Source organism: Panthera tigris, chromosome C2 (assembly GCF_018350195.1).
Source record: "Panthera tigris isolate Pti1 chromosome C2, P.tigris_Pti1_mat1.1, whole genome shotgun sequence".
In the NCBI taxonomy this organism is placed as follows: Eukaryota; Metazoa; Chordata; class Mammalia; order Carnivora; family Felidae; genus Panthera; species Panthera tigris.
The window spans coordinates 70,652,635-70,672,904 of NC_056668.1; the positions used below are offsets into that span (position 1 = coordinate 70,652,635).

The 20,270-nt window shown below is 38.5% G+C and overlaps 1 protein-coding gene across 3 annotated transcripts in view; it reads left to right on the forward strand.

Moving 5' to 3' along the window:
- Positions 1-20,270, forward strand: part of IQCG (IQ motif containing G) — a 53,840-nt gene that overhangs the window by 30,222 nt on the left and 3,348 nt on the right. For all 3 annotated transcript variants that reach the window (XM_042957150.1, XM_042957148.1, XM_042957149.1), the window contains exons 6-8: positions 1,395-1,476; positions 8,220-8,381; positions 9,625-9,699. In XM_042957150.1, coding sequence (XP_042813084.1) covers positions 1,395-1,476; positions 8,220-8,381; positions 9,625-9,699 — 319 coding nt within the window. The remainder of the gene's footprint in view (positions 1-1,394; positions 1,477-8,219; positions 8,382-9,624; positions 9,700-20,270) is intronic.

The window sequence follows — 20,270 nt, forward strand, 5'->3', positions numbered from 1 at the left end:
TTTTTATTTTTTTTTATTTTTTAAAATATGAAATTTACTGTCAAATTGGTTTCCATACAACACCCAGTGCTCATCCCAAAAGGTGCCCTCCTCAATACCCATCACCCACCCTGCCCTCCCTCCCACCCCCCATCAACCCTCAGTTTGTTCTCAGTTTTTAACAGTCTCTAATGCTTTGGCTCGGGAGAGAGAAAGAATCTTAAGCAGGCTCCACATTCAGCACAGAGCCCCATGAAGGGGCTCGATCCCACAACCCTGGGATCGACCCGAGTGGAAATCAAGAGTTAGATGCTCAACTGACTGAGCCACTCAGGTGCCCCTGTTTTGTTTATTCTTATATTGTTTTGTTATTTTGTTTTTCTCTAAACCTAAATAGTGGGAATACTGGAGATAAGCAGAATTCTGTTTCAGAGCACAAATAGTAACATAAAGTAGTTAAGTTCTCATTTGGATAGGTACTGAATTTGAATCCTCCTTTGCCATCTACCATTAGTGTGACCTTGGCAAGTGTGTCAGTCATGTCTTCTTAGAGATGCCAAGATGATATTATTCATGTGAAAATTTTATCAGGGGAAACACCTGTGGGAGAGAAAATGTGGAGGGAATCTTTAGACTCAGTGCTGAACTGACCCCAAGTGAAGGAGAGGGAAGGTTAGGTGGAAGAAAATGCCTTGCATTCTAAGGATGGTTTAGCAAGGTCATTGTGGGTCCTTGAAGTAAAGTCAACAACCATCAGAGAAGTCTCAGGTCTCCCAGGAAGGGCCTGACTTAGTATCCCTGCCAACTCAAACACTGGCAGGGAGCAGTCAGTGGGCAGTGTGGCCTTAGAGCACACGTAATGAAGGATTTCAGGACCTAGAACTGGGACCCTTTTCACTTATACTCCCTGTAGTTGGAGATCTATCTGTAAGGCACATTCGAATGTTCACCACAGCCAGTTACCTCAGCCCTGTAAGCCACACTTTCCTCCTCTGTAAAATAGGGAGAATGATAGAGACTATCTTCTAAGGTTATTGTGAGGCAAGGATATGTGAAGTGTTCAGAATAGAAAGGATTCTTCTTTTTCCTCTTCCTGTTCCTCCTCCACTTAGCTTTTTCTCAGCAGTAGCTATTTTAGATCCAACACATAAACCAGAAACATTCTCCTCTGGTTTACTAAAACAAATCACAGTCTTTTGTAAAGTGTTACTAAATGTGTGTTCCATGGACCGGTACCATTAGCAACATCTGAGAGCTTGTTAGAAATGCAAATCCCAGGACCCCATCCTGGACCTACTGAATCAGAATCTCTGGGGTAGAGCCCAGAAATCTGTTTTTTAAGATTAGTGTTGATCCTTGTGCACACCAGAGTTTGAGTAACACCTCTCTAAACAAATCATTCTTAATTCTTCTAGGGAGGAAAAAGGAAGAAAACAGATAAGATCTCTTCAAAAACAGCTACTTAACGTCAAAAGAGAACGGCAAGCTGAGGTACAGGTAAGAATTACCTGGCCAACACCAAAAGTTACTGAGCTGAAACAGCTATGTAAAAGCCATCTTCCTTCCTTCCTTCCTTCCTTTCTTCCTTCCTTCCTTCCTTCCTTCCTTCCTTCCTTCCTCCCTCCCTCCCTCCCTCCCTCCCTCCCTCCCTTCCTCCCTTCCTCCCTTCCTTCCTTCCTTCCTTCCTTCCTTCCTTCCTTCCTCAAGCCCTTTATTGATACAGCAGGTACTTTTCAATGAACCCAAGAGAGGCCATCTTCTCTGGGAAGATGGGATGTCTGCACAAACCCTTGAAGCTTTACTACTTCAAAAAAAATAAGTTCTCCCTTTTACCACAGCCCTTAGTACCTGCCCACATCGTCCTTCCCCCATTTTAAATAGGCAGAGCCCACAGGTACACGTGACCAATGCTAGCCAGCCACTCCAGTAGACAGTTACGTCAGTTCTGTGTTACTCGTGGACAAAGGCATAGACTATCAGATCTTGCAAAGGATTTAGGAAACAGACGATTTCTCCCTCCACCTTGAAAATAAAATACACTTCAGCCGATGCATGTCCTGAAATAGTTTAGCTGGGAGTCCCTAGGAAGGTGGTCCATTGTCAGTCCCTTCTTCATCAGCCTGTGCATCCAAAATTCTCCTCAAGGTCACATGAGTCATTTTTTGGTTGTTTTTTGTTTTTTGTTTTTTTAAACAGTCTTTCTTGCTGTAAGAACTCTTATAATGGAGCCTCATCCTCCTACTGCTAATACCTTTTCATGCCACTGGAATAACACTGTACTGCTGTTTTCTGTGGGCCTTTATAAATGTACTTCATTAGCAAGTCAGTGTCATTTCTGTCCAGTGACTGCACAGCCTGCTCGATTTCACTGCTGTTAAAATTTGTAAGCACTTTCAGCACCACACCCTGGGCTCATTCCTTTACGGCTTGGCTTATTTTGGATTACTTGGTTTTTTTTTTTAGATTTTGATTTTAATTTACCTAATGGCCTTTTACCTATACCTCTTTGTATTTTTTAGACATATAGTTGCTCTAGGGATTCCTTTTCATAATCTGTTTAGCATTAATACTACACCACTTCACATAAAATGTAAAAACCTTGCACTCATATAGTTCCACTGTTCCCCTCTTCCCCACCACTCACCTTTATTCTGTCATACATGTTACACATATATACATTATATATATTACACAAGACACAAGACCACAAGACAAAAAAATATGTTTTTTCCCTTAATTATTGTGCTTTTAAAAATTAAGAAGAAAATAATTGTCTTACCCTGATATTTATCAGTAAGTTTCCATCTGGTGTCATTTCCTTTCAGCTTAAAGAAATTTCTTTACTATTTCTTGCAATCCATGTTTGCTGTAGACGTGTCCTCTTTTTTTTTTTTTAATTTTTTAAAAAATTTATTTATTATTTGAGAGTGAGAGAGAGAGCATGTGGGAGGGATCATGTGGGATCTCATAACTATGAGATCATGACCTGAGCCAAAACCAAGAGTTAGAACCTTAAACCGACTGGGCCACCTATGTGCCCCAATAAGTCCTCTTACTTTTGTTTTTCCCAGGTCTAAGGCCATACCACTCTGAAAGCACCTGATCTTGTCTTTTACCTAGAGATGTGTCTATTTTGCTTTTGTTCTTGAAAGACATTTTCAGTGGGTATAGAATTTTGGGTTGACAGATTTTTCTTTCAGTACTTTAAGGATATTCACTATATTTTGACCTCCATTATTTGTTTTGAGAAGATAGCAGTCATTCAAATCATTGTTTTCCTGTATATAATGGGTTCCCTTTTGGATTTCCATTTTTATCTTTGATTTTCAGCAATTTGATTATACTGTGTTTAGATGTGATTTTCTTCCTATTTATTCTGTTTGGATTTCGCTGTAGATGTGATTTCTTCATATTTATTCTGTTTGGGTTTCGCTGAGATGTCTAAAAATGTAAATTTGTGTCTTTCACAAAATTTATGTGATTTTCAGCCCTTATCTCCCCCCCCCAAAGTTCTATACCCATTGAATATATCTTTCAAGAACAAAGACAAAATAGAGCCCTAACAATCATGACCATGCAATATTGTAAAAATCATTTGAAGTGCTTCCTCTTTGTTTTGATTACTGCAATTTGTGGTACCAAAGAGCATTTATAAAACAGGGGAAAAATACTCACTGTCCTCTGTTGTAGTTATACATTTATAATATCATGTATAGTTAGGCATTACATTTGAAGGGTTTTACTCAAAAGAGATCTGTCAAGACAATGAGGTGTATGGAAACCTCATTACAAAAGGAAAGAAAAGAGGAAATTGATACAATTGAAATGGGAATAGTTCAAATGGAAATGAAAGTAATGGGTGGAATTGGAGCCTGAAACTTTTGAAGTTTGGACCTGATTATATTTCATCTGTATCTTAGAATGGGTGACTCTGTGTAGCTCAGAGCTTAGAGTTATTCAGAGACTGTTACAGAATCAGCCACTGTTCTTGGTCACAGACAGACAAACAAATATATATGTTAACTTAATACAGAATTGTATTTTTTCCAGTGGCTTCTGTCACTTTAATAGACCACATTGCAATTTGCCATCCAACCAAAGCAGCAGCCCAAGGGGTAACACAAGTTCCAACTTCTCCAGACAGTAGCTTCCAAAAATTCCAGGAACCATATTCTCATCTCTGCTTTGTGTTCAATTATGAAAACGGACACTACCATTAAAATTCTTTGGCTTACAATATTGTGGCAGCCATCAGAGCCTTATTAACTATAATTGGTTGACTGCTTCTTTCCATTTCTAAATCATGTTCCTCTGAATTCAGATTAAAAGTACAGATCTGAAGGCAGTTTTGGGATTTCTGACTAAAGTTTGGTCTGCTACAAAAACCCACAAATATGGTGCATCAGTCCACAGACCTTGATCATGGGGAAGGCTGCAGACGCCATGGACAACCAGGGTTATGCTGGTGGGTTGTGGTGAGGGCAGATCTTTTTTTAGTGAGAATCTTAAAAGGCATTCATATAACTCATGACAATTGGCCTGTAACCCACTGCTTCTAGGCTGCCTCCTTTTTGCATACTAAGAAGATGCAGAAATGGAATTGTATTTCAGTTCATTTGTTAGTGTGCCTTGATCATGATTTTACCATGACTAGACTGTCAAGATTTTATATCTTCCTCTGTTTCCATACTTTCACCATAGGAGGCCACAAGTTGTGCAGAACAGTAATACAGGAGGGAATAATCAGAGGCCCACAGCAACAGCATTAAAACCAGATGCCTTTTACTTGGCACGGTATAATTGTAGACCAATGTTGTATGACCTTATTAAGTTACATAATGTAATACCTTTTGCTTGCCATAGGCAGAAACTCCTAGAATTTTAACTCTGCATTTCTGATCTTCATATTATTACTCTAAAAGACTTAATATTCAATTTGATAAAGAAAACTGATGAGAACATTTTCTTGAGTTTTTGAAAGTATATTTCTGTACGGATGCTATTTAATGAATACTTAGGTGTTCAACACTGTTAGATTCTGTGAGAAACAAACGCACAATTATTTATGTGGCTGAGGTTTTCTGGAAAAGGTTTTATGGATTTAAGTGGTGTATAAGCAGGGTCTCAAAGAAAGTCTAAGTGGTTAAATAGGTATAAAGATAACAGCCGATGAAGAAGTGACACCATCACATTTCACTTTAACTCAAGTCTTCCTAGAAATCCACTTTATTGTTGACTTCCATACAGTTTGAACTAGAAGAGAAGAAAAAAGTGAAATGGGAAAGAGGAGAAGGGAGGAGAGTGTAGAAAGAAGGGAAGGGGAAAAAGTGAGCCAAAAAAGAACTCTCTTAAAATTAATTTAATGAACATTTATTGAATAGCTAAGTTGCATGAGGCACTGGCAGGGTTTTACAGTTGAGGAAAGTCTTAGGTTAATTGCCCACAACTTTTAAAAGACTAAAAAGCACTGAGATGTGTTATCAGCTAAGCCTTGTAGCATATTCTCTGCCAGAGATACTCATCTCTTTGGAGTGGCTTTGATACAGGTGGAATAACTGCTCTATAATTGGAATGATTCCATATAGTTACACCAAGAAGTCAGACAAAATGACCTGAAGAATTCCTTTCTGACTAATTTTAGGGGCCTATGAGCCTTTATTTTACTTTTAAAAAATGGGTTGTTTTTTTTTTAAATTACAGCTTATTTTCTTTTTTTCTAAGTGTTGATTTTTGAGAGAGAGAGAGAGAGAGAGAGAAGTGTGAGCAGGGGAGGGGCAGAGAGAGAGACACACACAGAATCTGAAGCAGACTCCAGGCTCTGAGCTGTCAGCACAGAGCCCGATGTGGGACTCAACCCCACAGACCTGCCGAGGCACCCGGAGGGGCCTATGATCCTTTAAACTGTATGTTTTTTATTGTGGATGATCTTGACCGATTTCTGCTTTGTTTCTTTTAATACTTAGAATTTACTCTGCCCAGCTTACGTGGTAAGACTAAAATTGGTTGGTATTTAGAGAAACCGAGATCTCTGATAAAGCACTGCATTTTTATTACTAGTTGTGTTTGCTTGCTGTGCTGTCAGCTAACTGATCATCTCTCTGTGAAATGACTCATGATGTGTCTGATTCTTTTCAAACAATGAAATGTTACACCCTGACTAAAACCTTTCCAAAACTTCCCATGGCACTTGGAATACAATTCAAACTTAATAGCGCCTGAGGTCCCGCATGGTTCCTTCTTACCTACCTCTCCAACCTCATCCTGTCCCACTCTCAACTGTTGCTGGGATAGTCTCTAGAGTTTTCTTTCAGTCCCTGGAATGTATCCAGGTTTTTTGTGCCTCAGGACTTGGGCATTTCTTTTTCCTTTTTCTGAGAATCTTCCTTGATCCCACTTTTCATGTGACATACATACTTACCCTTCAGGTGTCAGATTTAACATTCTTTTCTCAAAGAATTCTTCTTATTTATTTTTTATATACATGTATTAAAATGTACATATTTTACATTTTAATGTAAATTAAAATGTACATTTTAATGGGGGCAGAGAGAGACAGGGAGACAGAGAATACCAAGCAGGCTCCACCCTGTCAATGCAGAGCCCAGTGTGAGGCTAGAACTCATGAACCATGAGATTATGACCTGAGCTGAAATCAAGAGTCAAGTGGTTAACTGACTGAGCCACCCAGGCGCCCCAGAGAATCCTTTTTAGACCATCCAATCTAATGTAGGTCTCCTTCATTATTTTGTCTCATGAGAAAATGTTGCTCTATTCTTTAATAGTGTTTTGCACCTTAAGAAAAGTTTACATACCTTGCACCTTTAAAAATGTTTTTGCTTTTGTTTTGAAAATATTTTATCTTTAAGTAATTCTGTACCCAATGTGGGGCTCGAGCTCACAACCCCAAGATCAAGAGTCACATGCTCCACCAACTGAGCCTGCCACACGCTCAAAAAGTTTTTTAAAAAAATATTTATTTATTTTTGAGAGAGAAAGGGAGAAAACACAAGCTGAGAGGGGCAGAGAGTGAGGGGGACAGAGGATCCAAAGCAGGCTCAGCACTGTCAGTGCAGAGCCTGATGCAGGGCTCAAACTCATGAACCATGAGATCATGACCTGAGCCAAAGTCAGATGCTTAACTGACTGAGCCACCCAGGCACACCCAAAAAGTTTGTTTTTAATCACATCTCTATCACTAGATGGTAAAGTCTATGAGGGCAAGGACCATGTCTATTAGATCTCCACTGTTTAACTTAGTATGATACTGAATGAATTTTTTAAAAAAATTTATTTTAAAGAGAGAGAGAGCACATGAGTCGGGGAAAGGGGCAGAGGGAGAGAGAATCTTAAGCAGGCTCCATGCCCAGTGCAGAGCCTGACACGGGGCTTGATCCTACAATTCTGAGATCATGATTTGAGCTGTAATCAAGAGTTGGACCCTTGGGGCACCCAGGTGGCTCAGTTGGTTAAGTGTCCAACTTTGGTTCAGGTCATGATCTCACGGTTTGTAGGTTTGAGCCCTGTGTTAGGCTCTGTGCTGACAGCTCAGAGCCTGGAGCCTGCTCCAGAATCTGTGTCTCCCTCTTTCTCTGCTCCTCCCCTGCTTGTGTGTCACTCGCTCTCTCTCAAAAATAAACACGAAAAGAATTTTAAAAAAGAGTTGGACTCTCAACTGACTGAGCCACCCAGGTGCCCCTGAATATTTTTTTAATGAATATTGAAACCTTAAAATTGCCAAGCACTTTGTGACCTGCAAAGAATTTTCATATATCCTCCATTCAATTTCTTATAATCACTTGCTAAGATATACCAGGCAAGGCAGATGTTAATGCTTTTATGTTATAGAAGGTAAGACTTAGAGAGTTTAACTGACTTGGCAAGGTTACCATAGCTGTTGAGGGCTTGCATGGGAAGACAGTTCTTTTGATCATTTAGACCAGTGCTCTTTCTCCCACAATGAGATAGTAATGGGAAATCTTTGTAGATACAAAGATATATACCCAAAGATATATACCAAATAGTGTACTTAGGAAAGAATCTCACAGTCCTGGTGCTAACTTATCTTTCATTTTCATTTATACTATCCCTGATTATTGGCTAACTTTCCTGTAGTGAGATGGCAGAAAAATGGATCCAGTTCCTTGTTGATTTATAAATACAGAAGGTAGGCTTTAGCCACTGGCTGAACTGAACGGAAGTAGAATATATTTTAATTTAGAAGCCTGGTCTTACCTCTACAGAGTCGGAATGAATATATTGCTCACCTCAAGGACCAGTTGCAAGAGATGAAGGCAAAAACCAACCTGGAGAATCGCTATATGAAGAGAAACACTGAGCTGCAGATCTCCCAGACCCAGAAGAAATGTAACAGAACAGAGGAGCTCTTGCTGGAAGAGATAGAGGTAATCACTGCTACATTAAGAATGAACACGGTAGGTGGCATTTGGGCTGTCACTCCTCATACTGCTTCACCTAACAGAGGAGGAAGGGCTCCTCTGTTGATCTTTGCTCTATCTTTCCTGCAGCTCTCACATTTGAGATTAAAAATAAAAACAGAATGAAGTGCCCCAAAACAAGATACTTATTGTGAGTTTTTGCTGCTGCCTTCTTTACCCAACAAGTACCTTTTATCCCCCATTAAGAAATATAAAATCGGGGCTCCTGAATGGCTCAATTGGTTAAGCGTCTGACTTCCTCTCAGGTCACGATCTCAGTTTGTGAGTTCAAGCCCAACATGGGGCTCTACGCTGTCAACTTCAGATCCTCTGTCTCCCTCTCTCTCTCTGACCCTCCCCTGCTCCCACACACTCTCTCTCACTCTCTCTCAAAAATAAATAAACATTAAAACATATATATAAAATCAAGAGGTAGCTCAGTTGGTTAAGCTTTCATGACCTTTGATTTCGGCTCTTGTGAGATTAAGCCTGACACAGAGGATGGAGCCTGCTTGGGATTCTCTCTCTGCCCCTCCCCAACTTCTGCACACACACACATGCTCTCTCTCTCAAAATAAATAAACTTAAAAAAAAGGAGAAAGAAATATAAAATCAAGCGTGCTGAGATTCATTCAAACCTAAATTTTAGAGATGGGAAATCCCACTGGAAAAATACCAGGAGAAACAAACAAGGGGTAGACACTCATTAGAAAAGGAAGACTAAATGACTAAAAGAACAATAGGTAGGTGAGAAGGAGCAAACATTAGTAGTGTCATCCATGTTCAGGAGGACTGCTTTCTCTGGTCCCTCACTTATTTGAAAACTTCCTCGATGGGTGTGGTATATGACTCTGACTGCAGACTTCTTGCACTCTGGAATTTCCTTTTTTAGGCCTAAGAACACTGTGCCCTTGAAACATTTTTCTCTCCTTAAATGACATCACTTTCCAGGCAACTGGATTATGGTTCTTATGTCCTGGACACTGGCATGTGTTCAGCATAATGCCCAACACATGGCTCAGCACCATCCATGAACACAAATTGGGTTAAAGGGAACTGATTTGCTGCCCCAGAGTGATGTGGTAGGATTCTTGGGACTCCAGTTGGTAAAGAAAACCTGACATACTGTCACAGCTACAACTCTAATCTTGAGAACTTCTCATTCCAAACCCTACTGGCAAGAATTCCTGATATTGGTTTATTTTCACAGAAACTAAGGTTGAAAACCGAAGAAGAGAATCGGATTCATATGGAAATTGAAATGTTCCTTAGAAAGGAGCAGCAAGTAGGTCACCAAAAGTTTTCTGTCCTCTGATTTATTTGTGTTCCACTTACAAAAAAATCAAGGGTGGCAAAAAAAATATTTTTAAGGAAAGAAAAAAAATTTAAATGTTTATTTTTGAGAAAGAGAGACAGAGAGAGACAGAGTGTGAGAAGGGGAGGGGCAGAGAGACAGGGAGACACAGAATCCGAAGCAGGCTCCAGGCTCTGAACTGTCAGCACAGAGCCTGATGCAGGGCTCGAACTCATGAACCGCGAGACCGTGACCTGAGCCTGAGGCTTACTTAACCGACTGAGCCACCCAGGCACCCCGGAAAGAAATTTTTTAAGGAGTAAAAAATCAACCATAATTCTACCAGCCTAGTGAATGAATTGTAGCCCATGTCTTGTCTCACAGTTATCCATATGAATGAATATTTTATAAAGCTGTAATTTGAGTACAGGTTAAATATTTTATCTTCTGCCTTTATCATTTAGCATTATAAAATTTGCTCCTAGATTCCTCATAGTCATAATTTTAAAATAAAATTTACTGATTTTTAAAATTATAAAAATAACATACTCTTAGTTGAGGGAAGATTTTTTTCTTTAATATGAAATTTATTGTCAACTTGGTTTCCATACAACACCCAGTGCTCATCCCAGCACTTTCAACAATTGCCAAATCATGGAAAGAGCCTAAATGTCCATCAACTGATGAATGGATAAAGAAACTGTGGTTTATATACACAATGGAATACTACATGGCAATGGGAAGATTTTTTTTTTAATCGTCAATCGCTTTTTCACTCATTTTTTCATGTTATTACATTATCTCCATAAAATAATTTAAAATAGTTTTATAATGTTCTACTGAATGGTCATTCCATAGTTTACTTATTACCCTTCATTTGGGATATTTATATTATTTCCAAGGTTTCATTATTATATATAATGCAGTAATGAAAGCTTTGCCCAAATAACTGTTTTCTTTCATTGCAATTATTTACTAAAGGTGAATCTCAAGTATGAGAGTATTATGTCAGAGAGACTAGTATTTTGTTTTGTTTTTTTGTTTTTTGCCTCTTGTTTTATTTTATTCTTTTAAAGTTTTTATTTAAATTCTAGTTAGTTAACATGTGGTGTAATACTGGCTTCAGGAATAGAATTTAGTAGTAATTCTTCACTTGTATACAACACCTAGTGCTCACCACAACAAGTGCCCTCCTTAATGCCCATCACCCATTTAGCCTATCCCCTGCCCACCTCTCCTCCAGCAACCTTAAGTCTGGGTCTTTTATGTTTTCTTCCCTCTCTCTTTTTTCCCCTTCCCCTATGTTCATATGTTTTGTTTCTTAAATTCCATAGAAGTGAAATCATATGGTATTTGCCTTTCTCTGAATGACTTATTTCACTTAGCATAACACACTCTAGCTCCATCCACATCATTCCAAATGGCAAGATTTCATTCTTTTTGATATCTGGATATTATTCCAATGTATACATACCACATCTTCTTTATCCATTCATCACTTTCCGTAATTTGGCTGTTGTTGATAATGCTACTAAAAACATTGGGGGTGCATGTGCCCCTTCAAATAAGTATTTTTGTATCCTTTGGGTAAATACCTAGTAGTGTAATTGCTGGGTCATAGGGTAGTTCTATTTTTAACATTTTGAGAAACATCCATACTGTTTTCCAGAGTAGAAAACACCAGTTTGCCTTTCCACCAATTGTATAAGAGGGTTCCCCTTTCTCCACATCCTCTCCAACAAATGTTGTTTCCTGTGTTGTTAATTTTAACCATTCTGACAGGTGTGAGGTAGTATCTCATTGTGGTTTTGATTTGTATTTCCCTGATGTTGGGTGATTTGGAGCATCTTTTAATGTGTTAGCCATCTGGATATCTTCTTTGGGAAAATGTCTATTCATATCTTCTGCCCATTTCTTAACTAGATTATTTGTTTTTTGGGTGTTAAGTTTGATAAGTTCTTTATAGATTTTGGATACTACTCCTTTATCAGATATGTCCTTTGCAAGTATCTTCTCCCATTGTTGCCTTTTAGTTTTGCTGATTGTTTCCTTCTCTGTGCAGAACCTTTTTATCTTGATGAGGTCCCAGTAGTTCATTTTTGCTTTCGTGCTTTTGTTTCCCTAGCTTCCAGAGATGTGTCTAATAAGAATATGCTACAGGTGAGGTCAAAGAGATTGCTGCCTGTGTTCTCCTCTAGGATTTTGATGGCTTCCTGTCTCACATTTAGGTCTTTCATCCATTTTGAACTTATTTTTGTATATGGTGTAAGAAAGTCCAGTTTTCCCAACACCAATTGTTGAAGAGACTGTCTTTTTGCCATTTGGTATTCTTTCCTGCTTTGTTGAAGATTAGTTGACCATATAGCTATGGGTCCAATTCCGGGTTTTCTATTATGTTCCACTGATCTATGTGCAGAGACTGGTATTTTGTGACTCTTGATAAATATTGCTAATACGTTCTAATCTACACTACCATCACTAATGTGAATTGCTGACACTAATTTCAAGGTATCCTCAACCACACTAGACATTTTACATATTTTTAAAGTGCTAATTTAATGAGTTGTCTTATTTTGCTTCCTTTTGCTAATAGAATTGACCATTTTTTCATATATTTACTTATTCATCTTATTTCTTCTTGTGTGAATTATATGTGACTGAAATGGTTTTAATTAATTATAATACTAATAATCAACTAAGGTGAGTGGAGTTTTTCAAAATATCTCTGTTGGATGAATAAGGAAAAAAGATTCAGTCTGCCTTTGAGAAAGCTAATGGATTTTAAGTAAACAGTTCCAAATTTGTGGTGAAAGAATAGAATTTATAGATTCTATCTCACAGGACTTTACTGAAAAAAAAAAAAATTGGTAGGCTCTTAGGAACAGGGTTTTATACCCCAGCAATTTAAGATTATGTACCATGGTGGCACTTGGGTGGCTCAGTCAGTTGAGTGTCTGATTCTTGATTTCGGCTCAGGTCATGGTCTCCCAGTTTGTGGGTTCGAGCCCCACTTTGGGCTGTGTGCTGACAGTGTGGAGCCTGCTTTGGATCTTCTCTCTTTTCCCCTTTCTCTGTCTCTCTCTCTCTCTCTCTCAAAAAAAAAAAAAAAAAAAAAAAAAGAATATGGATCTCTCTCTCCCCCCTTTTTCTCTTTCTCTCTCAAAAAACAAAACAAAACAAAAAAGATTATGTGTCATGTTACCTGTTCAACTCTTAGATGCATAGCTAGCACGTGTTTAATAATCAGATGAGTTGGTGGATAGATGGATAATGGATGGATGAAGTCAGTGTTTCCTAGATATTCAGCCCAATAACACAAGTAATATATAAATACTTTTCAATTAAAATTTGAAACAGCACAGGGTCACCTGGGTGGCTCAGTTGGTTGTGTCCAACTCTTGATTTCGGTTCAGGTCATGATGCTACAGGTTGTGGGTTCAAGCCCTGTGTCAGGCTCTGAGCTGATAGCACAGAGACTGCTTGGGATCCTCACTGCCCCTCCCCTGCTCACGCTCTCTAAATAAATAAATATTTAAAAAAGTAAATAAAATTTGAAACATAGATTTTAAAAAGTGAAAGCTCTCTTAATCACTCCTCATTCCAAGATTTCTTCCACATCTTTTTCCTTCATATACATACTTGTGTATGTACCTAAATACTTACATGTTTTTAGTATTTATCCTTCTATTTATTTATATTTGTGACATAAATGATATCATAGTATATATATTACTCAAGATTCTGTTTTTTTGTTTTTTTGTTTTTTTAAATTTACTTTGTCTTGGGGCGCCTGGGTGGCTCGGTCGGTTGGGCATCCGACTTCAGCTCAGGTCATGATCTCGCGGTCCGTGGGTTCGAGTCCCGCGTTGGGCTCTGTGCTGACAGCTCAGAGCCTGGAGCCTGTTTCAGATTCTGTGTCTCCCTCTCTCTCTGCCCCTCCCCTGTTCATGCTCTGTCTCTCTCTGTCTCAAAAATAAATAAACGTTAAAAAAAAAATTAAAAAAAAATTTACTTTGTTTTAATGTTTCCTATAGAAGTACAACTGTTATATAATATCCCATAGAGGGACATATCAAAATTTAGTTAACCATTCTTCTGACTGCGGACATCCAGGTTGTTTCCAAGTTTTGCTATTATAACAATGGTAAACATTCTTATATATCTCTAAATGCATGGTGTATGGAAGGGCTATTCATTTTTGCATATTGCTGTAGATTCATTATGTCCTCTCATATTAGTTTTAATGGTTTTTCAGTTGATTTGTTTAGATTTTCTAGGTAGAAATCTTTTTGACTGCAGTCAAATATATGTCAGTTTCCATTTTGTGGCTTATTGTATAGCTAGAGTGTCAAGTGTAATGTTGATTAGTAGTAGTGATAATGGGCACTGTTTTTCTATTCTTGGTTTTAATGGTATTTCAGTCAGTATTGCACGAGTTCATGGGCATGCCACATTTCTCATGTGCAAGTTAGGGCATTCGTTGGGAAATAATGGGGCCCCAAAACTTGGAATGGGAATATCTGGATGAATTCAGATGTAATTGATAATCTTGAACCCCCAAATAACCAGCCTGCCTTACCAGTGGAAGTAGTATGCCCTCCAGGGTCTGAGGAGATTAGTTTTACTTTCCCTGAAAATGCTGTGGTAATAACTTCATCTGAGGCAGATGCTCACTCTCAAGACCCAGCACAAATCACTCCTATTGTCCCAGGATCCATAACTAGAGTCAAATCTCAGCAAGTTCCATGGATACAGGTAACTCGGATAACTATAATTCAGAAGGAAATGGCTTATACACCTAACAAATTACGAGACTTTGCTAATATATATTGGCAGAAACCTCGAGACATGTTTGGGAATGGATTCTAAGGGTGTTAGACCAAGGAGGGTAGAATATAATGCTAGATTGAGTCATGTTCCTTGATATGGATATACCTACTAGAGATTGTGGATTCAGTGTGATAGCTTGTGAAGCTGGAGGTGACTTTTAACAGTTGCTTTAAACTTGGATCCAACAATGGCCCACATTTAATGAGGTGGAGATGCTGGAGCTTCCCTGCTATGATTTGGAGGAGAAATAGGAATATCAGAGTGAATTTGTGTGGTCTACAAATCTGTCACTGAACACCTATCTATACCTGTAACAAGTTTCTGTGAGACATTTCTTCCTAGAAGACACTCCTATACGAAGGCATTGAGAAATACATTAGTGAGGGGAGCACCTATGTCCTCAGAAAGGTCTTTGGTTGCTTTCCTGTGTAGGCCAGGTAAGATCACGGGTGATGTCATCATTGAAGTGGCTTCTCTGGTTTCAGTGGGGATGATGGGGCCCTGGAGTGCCAGAGGACATGTGACAGCACTTCCCTGCTAAAGACATGTGAACACATTTACCATGAAGGGTAGCAAGGATATACTGGAAATCAGAATGCCTTTGCCCATAGGGATATTTAGCAATGGCTAATTAATCATGGTATCCCTAAGAGCAAAATTGGTGAGTAGCCTGATAAAGAATTACTTGATGTATATAACAGAAGAAAGTCCAAGTCTAGTAGCCAAAACCCTGATTTGAACCACCACAATGAAGAGTCATGGTTTTTCCTCTGATTTCCAGATATAAGTCAATTCAAAGACCAAAGCCCCTTAATTGAAGGGGACAGGTCCCCCTGAGGATGAACTCTGCAGCATTACTGCAGGCATAGACTGCGAATCTTCCTCTAAGCCTACTTACTCAAAGGGAACTGTGGCTATTTGTTAGAGTTACTATGCACTGGAAAAAAGAAAATATCCATATTTTTTCAGATTACTGAGCATTGGCTTTGAACTGATATTAACTCCTGAGAACCCAAAACAGCACTCAAATGGTCCCTACTCAAAATGAGGGATTATAGTGCTCAGGTGATAGATGGAGTCTTAAGTCTGATGGACTCTGGGCCCACTTGTTCTGTGGATCCACTCTGTGGTTATTTCCCCAGTTACTGAACGTATAATTGGAGTAGACATACTTGGCAACAGACAGAATTTCCACATTGGCTCTCTGACCCATGAAGTAAGGGCCATTATGGTAGTAAGGGCCAAGTAGAAGTCTCTGGAACTTCCCCTCTCTGCCAACATAGTAAATCATAAGCAAATGCTGTGCCCCTGCCGCAACTGCAGAAATCAGTGCCAACAAAAGAAGACTTGAAAGAAGCAGAGGTAGTGATGCTTATCACATTCCTATTTAACTCAGCTGTGTAGCCTGTAGAGCTGCATGATCTTGGATAATGACTGTGAACTGCTTTAAGTGTAATCAGGTGATGACTCCAATTGCAGCTACACTTGCAGATGTAGTATCTTTTTTTTTTTTTTAATTTTTTTTTTCAACGTTTTTTATTTATTTTTGGGACAGAGAGAGACAGAGCATGAACGGGGGAGGGGCAGAGAGAGAGGGAGACACAGAATCTGAAACAGGCTCCAGGCTCCGAGCCATCAGCCCAGAGCCTGACGCGGGGCTCGAACTCACAGACCGCAAGATCGTGACCTGGCTGAAGTCGGACGCTTAACCGACTGCGCCACCCAGGCGCCCCCTGCAGATGTAGTATCTTGACTGAAGAACTTCTTCGAAGGCCACTGGCATTTGGTAGGCACCTATTAACCTTAACTTGAACAAAGCCTTTGCCTCTAAACCAGTGTGAAAAAACCTCCGGAAGTAATTTGCTTTTACCTGGCAGGGCCAACAGTACACCCTCACAGGATCACATCAGGGCCATGTCAGTTCTCCTGTTCTCTGCTATAATGTGGTCTGCAGAGATACTGCTTGCTTTGACTTTCTATAAAGCACTGTAGTTGTCCACTGTGTTATGTTGATTGTATCTGATGAACAGGAATTGGCAAGGACTTTGGATGCCTTAGTAAGACGTATGAATGAGAAGGTGGGAGAGAAACTATTTTTGGTACCAATTTTGTAACATGGTTCAGTTAGGTGACAGAAACCACAGCAGTAATTTCAGCAGGGAACACTTAACAAAAGAATCATTAACTGGTAATAAGGGACTGGCTACAAAGAAAGGATAAAAGAGAACTCTAAAGAACATCTTAGGGCTGAAGGACAGTATCCAAGGAAGAAATAAACAGAGATGTTTGCTTTGTTGCCTGGGGTCAGAGCAGGATCATAGCTAGTGGGATAAAGCTGGCAAGCAGGAACTGTGAACTGATTGGTAAGCAAGAATCCTCCTGTTGTACCAACAAAACTTGTTGGTGAACAAGTGGCATAAGTGTCCCACACACATGCTACTGCCAGCCCTGCCCCAGGAACAAACGATGAAGCACAGTGGAATCAAGGAGCAGCTCCCTCCCTCATGTCCCTCCAGCGACCTCTACTGACAAAATTTAGCATTATGCCAGCTGGCAAAAAAGAACTGTTTACAGCAAGCATCCAGGTTGACAAAACTGGCTGGTGAAGGATGCATTTTAGAGTTGAGAGGCAATAAATTGATAACTGGCATGAATGGGGATTGTATGAAGTGTATCCTGTAGGCTTATGGTAGATAAATGTTTATCAAGTTAAGGAAGTTTCCTTTGGGTCTTGCTGAGTTTGTTTTTTTTTTTAATCTAGAATGAGTATTCAAGTTTTATGAGATGGATTTTTTTCATCCATTGAGATGATACGGGCTTTTAATTTTTTAATAAAGTAAAATATATTAATAGATTTATTGATGTTGAGTCATTTTTAAATTCTTGGGATAGGGGCACCTGGGTGGCTCAGTCAGTTAAACATCCAACTTTTGCTCAGGTCATGATCTTGCAGTTCATGAGTTTGAGCCCCGTTGGGCTCTGTGCTGACAGCTTGGAGCCTGGAGCCTGCTTCAGATTGTGTCTCCCTCTCTCTCTGCCTCTTCCTCTGTTCACACACAGACACACACACACACACACACACACACACACACACTCTCTCTCTCTCTCAAAAATAACATAAAAAATTTCTTTTAAAAAATAAATAAGTTCTTGGGTTAAACCCTACTTGTTCTTAATATATTATTCTTTTACCAGACTGCTAGATTGATTTGTAGATTTTTATTTTGTATTTATATATTCCATAAACAAGGTTGACCTTTGGATTTATTTTTTGGTGTTCTTTATGTTGCTATCAGTTATGCTAGTTTAGCAGCTTGAGTTGGGAAGCTTTCTATCTTTTTATGCTCTGAAACCTAAAAATATAAATAAAGCAAATAGATTATTATCTGTTCCTTCAAACTTTGGTAAACTTTAGTCGTAGACAGTCTTGTCTGGGTATCATCTTCAAGGGGAGAAGTTTGGCTACTTTTTAAATTTTTTAAATGATTATTGATGTTTTCACGTAAAGAGTCTCTTTTTGAGTCATTTTTGGTAACTTATGCCTTCCTAGAAATGATTTATCTAAACATTCATTTCAAATTTATTAGTATAAAAATATGCTCCAAAGTCTCTTACAATTTAAAATTTTCCTTTATTTCTATAGTTATCATTTTCATCTTTATTTTTAAAAATTGTATCTTTTCTCCCTTTTTCTTGCTGAGATTTGTCAAACTTTTGACCATTTTATTGGTCTTCACAAAAACTATCTTTTGGCTTTATTGAGCAAATCTTTTCCCTTTCACATTGGTTTTTGCTTTAATTTTCAGTAATTATTTTCTTATACTTCTTTCGAGCTTATGTTGCTAATCTTTGTCTAGTTTCTTAAAAGCTCAATTCACCTATTTTCAAATTTTATTATTTTCTACTATACGCATGTAACCCAACATATTTTCTGACTACTGTTTGGCTGAAGTATACAGGTTTTGATACATAATGCTTACGTTGTCATTTTTTTCCAAATAATTTTTTTAAGTGTTTATTTATTTTGAGAGAGAGAGAAATAGAATGTGCATGAGCACGAGTGGGGCAGGAGCAGGGATAAAGGTATAGAGAGAGTCCCAAGTAGGCTCCATGCTGTCAGCACAAAGGCCAATGCAGGGCTCGATCTCACAGACCCCAAGAGATCATGACCTGAGCCGAAATCAAGAGTTGGATACTCACCTAATTGAGCCACCCGTGTGCCCCTTCCCTTCTAAATAATTTCTAATTTATTTATTTCTCCCCAACATTTTATTATTAGTATTTCCAAACATACACAGAGTTAAAAGAATTCTACAGTGACCACCCAGTAGTGGTAGATTCTACCATTAACATTTTTTCTTGCTTCATCACAGATCTATACATCCTTCCTCCATTAATCCACCTTACCTTTTTCACGCCTTTAAATAAATTATAGGCATTATAATTTGTTATTTCCTTAACCCATGAGTTATTTAAAAGTGTATTTCTTTTTTTTTTTTCTAAAGTTCACTTTGAGAGAGAGCATGCATGAGTGGCAGAGGGGCTGGGCAGGGGGAGAATCCCAAGCAGGCAGAACATAGCAGTTTGATGCAGTCATGTCTTTAACATCTTTCTAACCCTTGTTAACACATTTTTTAAAGTTTATTTTGAGAGAGAGAGCGTGGGGGAGGGGCAGAGAAAGGGCGAGAGAGAGAATCCTAAGCAGGCTCTGCACTGTCAGCGGAGAGCCCTATGGGGGGCTTGATCTCATGACCCTGAGATCATGACCTGAGCCAAAAGCAAGAGTAGAAATCAAGTTGGTTGCTTAACTGACTGAGCCACCCAGGTGCCCCTAGGCTGTCTTTCTATTGCTTACGGCAACACTTTGAGGTCTACACTCCTACTGTCTTCCGTTGTGGTCTCAGAATGTAAAACGTAAGATTCGTGCCTGCTGGAATCTGTTGAGCCCTTATTTAGGCTTAATATGTGCTCAAGTTACACGAATATTCCATGGGTATTTGAAAAGAATGTGTATTCTCTGTTAGGTACAAGTTTTGTATAAATGTCTAACAGTCTGTCAAATTCTTCATATTATTACTTATTTTGACTTACTTGGGCTATTAATTTCAGAGAAGTGTGACAGTCTCCCAAGATCATTGTGGACCTGTCAATTTCTTATATTTCTAATAATGTTTGCTTTATATATTCCAAAATGGCATGAGTATAAAACTTCATAACAGTAATATAATAATAGAGCGTGTTTTTCTCAGTATAAAATGTTTTTCTCTTATTTAATATTTTTGGCTTGAGTTCTGTTTTGCCAGATATTAACTGCCAAACCTGCATTCTTTTTGCTTTGATTATATAGTTTTAGCTGTGGTTTTTATAAATACTTCATAGATTGATTTTTAAAAATCTCCTATTTTGATAGGGAAATTTACCTCAATTTGTTTTTATTGTAGTTTTTCATTTGTTTCTACTTACTGTTTCCATCCTCTGTTCCCTGCTTTTCAAGCTTTCGTTGTTTCTTTCCTTTTGTTGGAATCATGGCATTTTTAATGTTCAATTTCTTGCTCTCTAGTGCAAACTTGTTATTTGCACACCATTTTCAGTTTTATAATATCTGCATACCACCTGAATTGTACTGTTTTGTACATAATTACTCACCTAAACAACTATATCAATTTATTTTCAATTAAGATTTTTATATTATTACTATGAAAGAAAAACCAGTACCATTTGTCATAAGTAGA